This window comes from Montipora foliosa, chromosome 4 (genome assembly GCF_036669935.1).
Source record: "Montipora foliosa isolate CH-2021 chromosome 4, ASM3666993v2, whole genome shotgun sequence".
NCBI lineage: Eukaryota > Metazoa > Cnidaria > Anthozoa > Scleractinia > Acroporidae > Montipora > Montipora foliosa.
The window spans coordinates 27,224,504-27,227,003 of record NC_090872.1 but is presented as its reverse complement, the minus strand read 5'-3'; the positions used below and the strand labels follow the sequence as shown (position 1 = coordinate 27,227,003).

The following is a 2,500-nucleotide window of genomic DNA, read 5'->3' as shown; positions in this document are numbered from 1 at the left end:
ACTACACTTCTTGTGACAGAAGACAAAGCGGACTAGTATTTCATCGGTACCTATATGATAAACACAGATCGCGTACTCAAGAGAGAGAGCAAGCTAGAGGAATAGACAAGTTTGACGAAGACCGGAGACCTTTCAAGTTCTTACAGCTAATAGCAACCTGATGTTTACTGCTGGCGGTTTCACGTTGACGCATTGCGTTGTTAAAATCTTATCTCTTAACTCCCCCACCATTCAAACCAGCATAAATCCAGGATAGCTGCGTGTTTCACTTCTTACATCCAAAGCAACTTCAAAGTATCGCGAGATGATCACAAACACGGGAAGTGGAATTTTCAGGTCATACACTGTATGTTTCGAGGGCACTGTTGTCGTTCTTGCTTTTTTAGGCACATTTCCGGCCTTGAAACATTCTCCCAGCGCTGTTTAGAAATATTTTCACTGCTATGCGCAACAGGCTCTTAATTGTAATGCCCATGATGCTAAAACTAACCTTCATCTGACAGCCGGCTTCCTTCCGGTCCGGTGATTCCCTCACCGTAAGCATTCACGGGTTTGATGTGAAAATTTGGATATGTTTCCTTTGCGTCCTTCGCAGAACCAGCTGCACAGGCATCTTCTATGAAGGAAATCGTGCAAATTGATCAAACATAACACTGCCGACAAAGATCAGTTATTCAAGTGTCCATCTTCGCCCTTCAGTTTCTTTACGTTTGCAAAATACAATCAAGCTCTCCTAACTATCAATCATAGCTACAATCATGGATAAAATTGTCGGGTCAATGAAGTCAATAAAGCACAAGCAGTTTCAAAAGCAACGCATGATGGGCATAACTCCCCCCAACCCCCTACAACGTTGATTTGAAAACCTGAAACGTTTTGAAAAGCTGCAGTTCGTGTCAACACTGCGTAGGGTGGTAGGGGACACTTGCAAGGTTGCTATGAGGGGAATTAATGAAGCAGTGTTGGAGGTAACCAAATTCACAACAACGGTGTGAACCTTTGGTCAAACTCTAACTCTGGATTAATACTATAGGTTTTTTAAACAAATGGGATCAGCAGATACTTTCTTAAAATATTCCGTAAATGTCGACTTTTTATTCATTCCCTAATGGTTGATGCTGGAGGACGGATAACGATGCAAAGTGAACATAGGGTGAATGAAAGACAAGAAGAAGCATCAAACAAGTAAATGTTACTGACAGTCTTAGCAATCAACTCAACAACGCACCTGAGTCCCTTCTTGATGGCGTCTCAAGGATTGGACTAGTCCCATCTGCGGATGATGCTTCACCATTCCTTGATGAATCTTGTTCATCCCTCTCACCAGGACGTACATCAACAGAATACCTGAAAAAGGGAGTCGAAAAATAGTAGGCCGGTTTCCCTAAGTTGTCAAACCAATAGTGAGGGCCAAGAGAACACATACACACCCCAAACACAAAGTCTTGCTAGCCATCCCCCTCCCAACCCCTCCCCCCTCCCCCCCAAAAAAAAGATACAAGGGAGTTTAAGAAACCACGACGGTTACGGCGATGAAATGTCACTTCAAAATGTATGTTTCAGCTATTCTAAGTATTTCATGATTACTCCATCTTATTTACACTTTTCAATATGGGCGAAATTGGTACCGAAGGGTTTGAAGTAAAGAGTGAGACTGAAAGATTCACTGCAGTTTGTCCACGTTGTCGTCAAAACCTTAAATTTAGTCATTTCACGTAGTAGTAATGACGAGTGCGGGAGACAATTGTTCAACAATGCATGCCGCACGTGCAGCACGATCAATTTGGTTCTTTTAACCAATAACATTACTGCTTTTTGGCGTTGACGTTGCCGTAGCCGTCGTCGTTTCTTAAACTCCCCATAAACAATAATGGTGGGTGAGGGGTTTCTTACTTGGCATATTCCTTTGCTATATACTGCAATCGACTGAATGTGGCGGCGGATGCTGCAATACTGACAATGAATGGAATCCCAAGCGGTTGCAGAACTCGCTTGCAGTTTTTCTTATGAACATTCCAGTGTTCCTTCTGGCAACTCCTGTCATGATAATGCAAAACGAAATCAAACTTCATTAGTTAGGTCCCTGAATCGCTTTGTAGAAAGAAAAGGGTCAACGTAAACGTGAGAATAGCAACCAGCAACTTTACAACCAATTAATGACAACCGGCATTCTCCAATTAATGGTAAACATCAGGTATTAACAGATAAAAAATACCACTGAAAATACAGGAAATCAGAATGCAAGAAAGCCGTTGTGTATTTGTCAGTGTTCTACCGAACCTTTTCGTCGTGCGCGACTTGATTGTGTTGACGACTGCATTTTCCGTGGAAGAGTATAAAATATTATGCGACACATTCTCGATTGTATTGTATTTTCTTGGTATAGACACTGGCATCAATACAAGTAATTCGTGGGAGATATACCACGATAAGACGTTCTCGAACTCATTAATAATTCACGAGCTCAAAAGCCTATTAAAAATGGATAAAAAGAAGTTGT

The 2,500-nt window shown here is 41.7% G+C and overlaps 1 protein-coding gene across 2 annotated transcripts in view; it reads right to left on the bottom strand.

Moving 5' to 3' along the window:
• The window catches only part of LOC138000484 (ubiquitin carboxyl-terminal hydrolase 19-like), a 37,605-nt gene that overhangs the window by 8,990 nt on the left and 26,115 nt on the right, over positions 1-2,500 (bottom strand). Inside the window, exons 15-17 of one of the 2 annotated variants that reach the window (XM_068846937.1) lie at positions 1,894-2,037; positions 1,229-1,347; positions 491-616 (exon numbers count right to left, since the gene is read on the bottom strand). In XM_068846937.1, coding sequence (XP_068703038.1) covers positions 491-616; positions 1,229-1,347; positions 1,894-2,037 — 389 coding nt within the window. The remainder of the gene's footprint in view (positions 1-490; positions 617-1,228; positions 1,348-1,893; positions 2,038-2,500) is intronic. The other variant, XM_068846939.1, reaches the window with a different exon arrangement.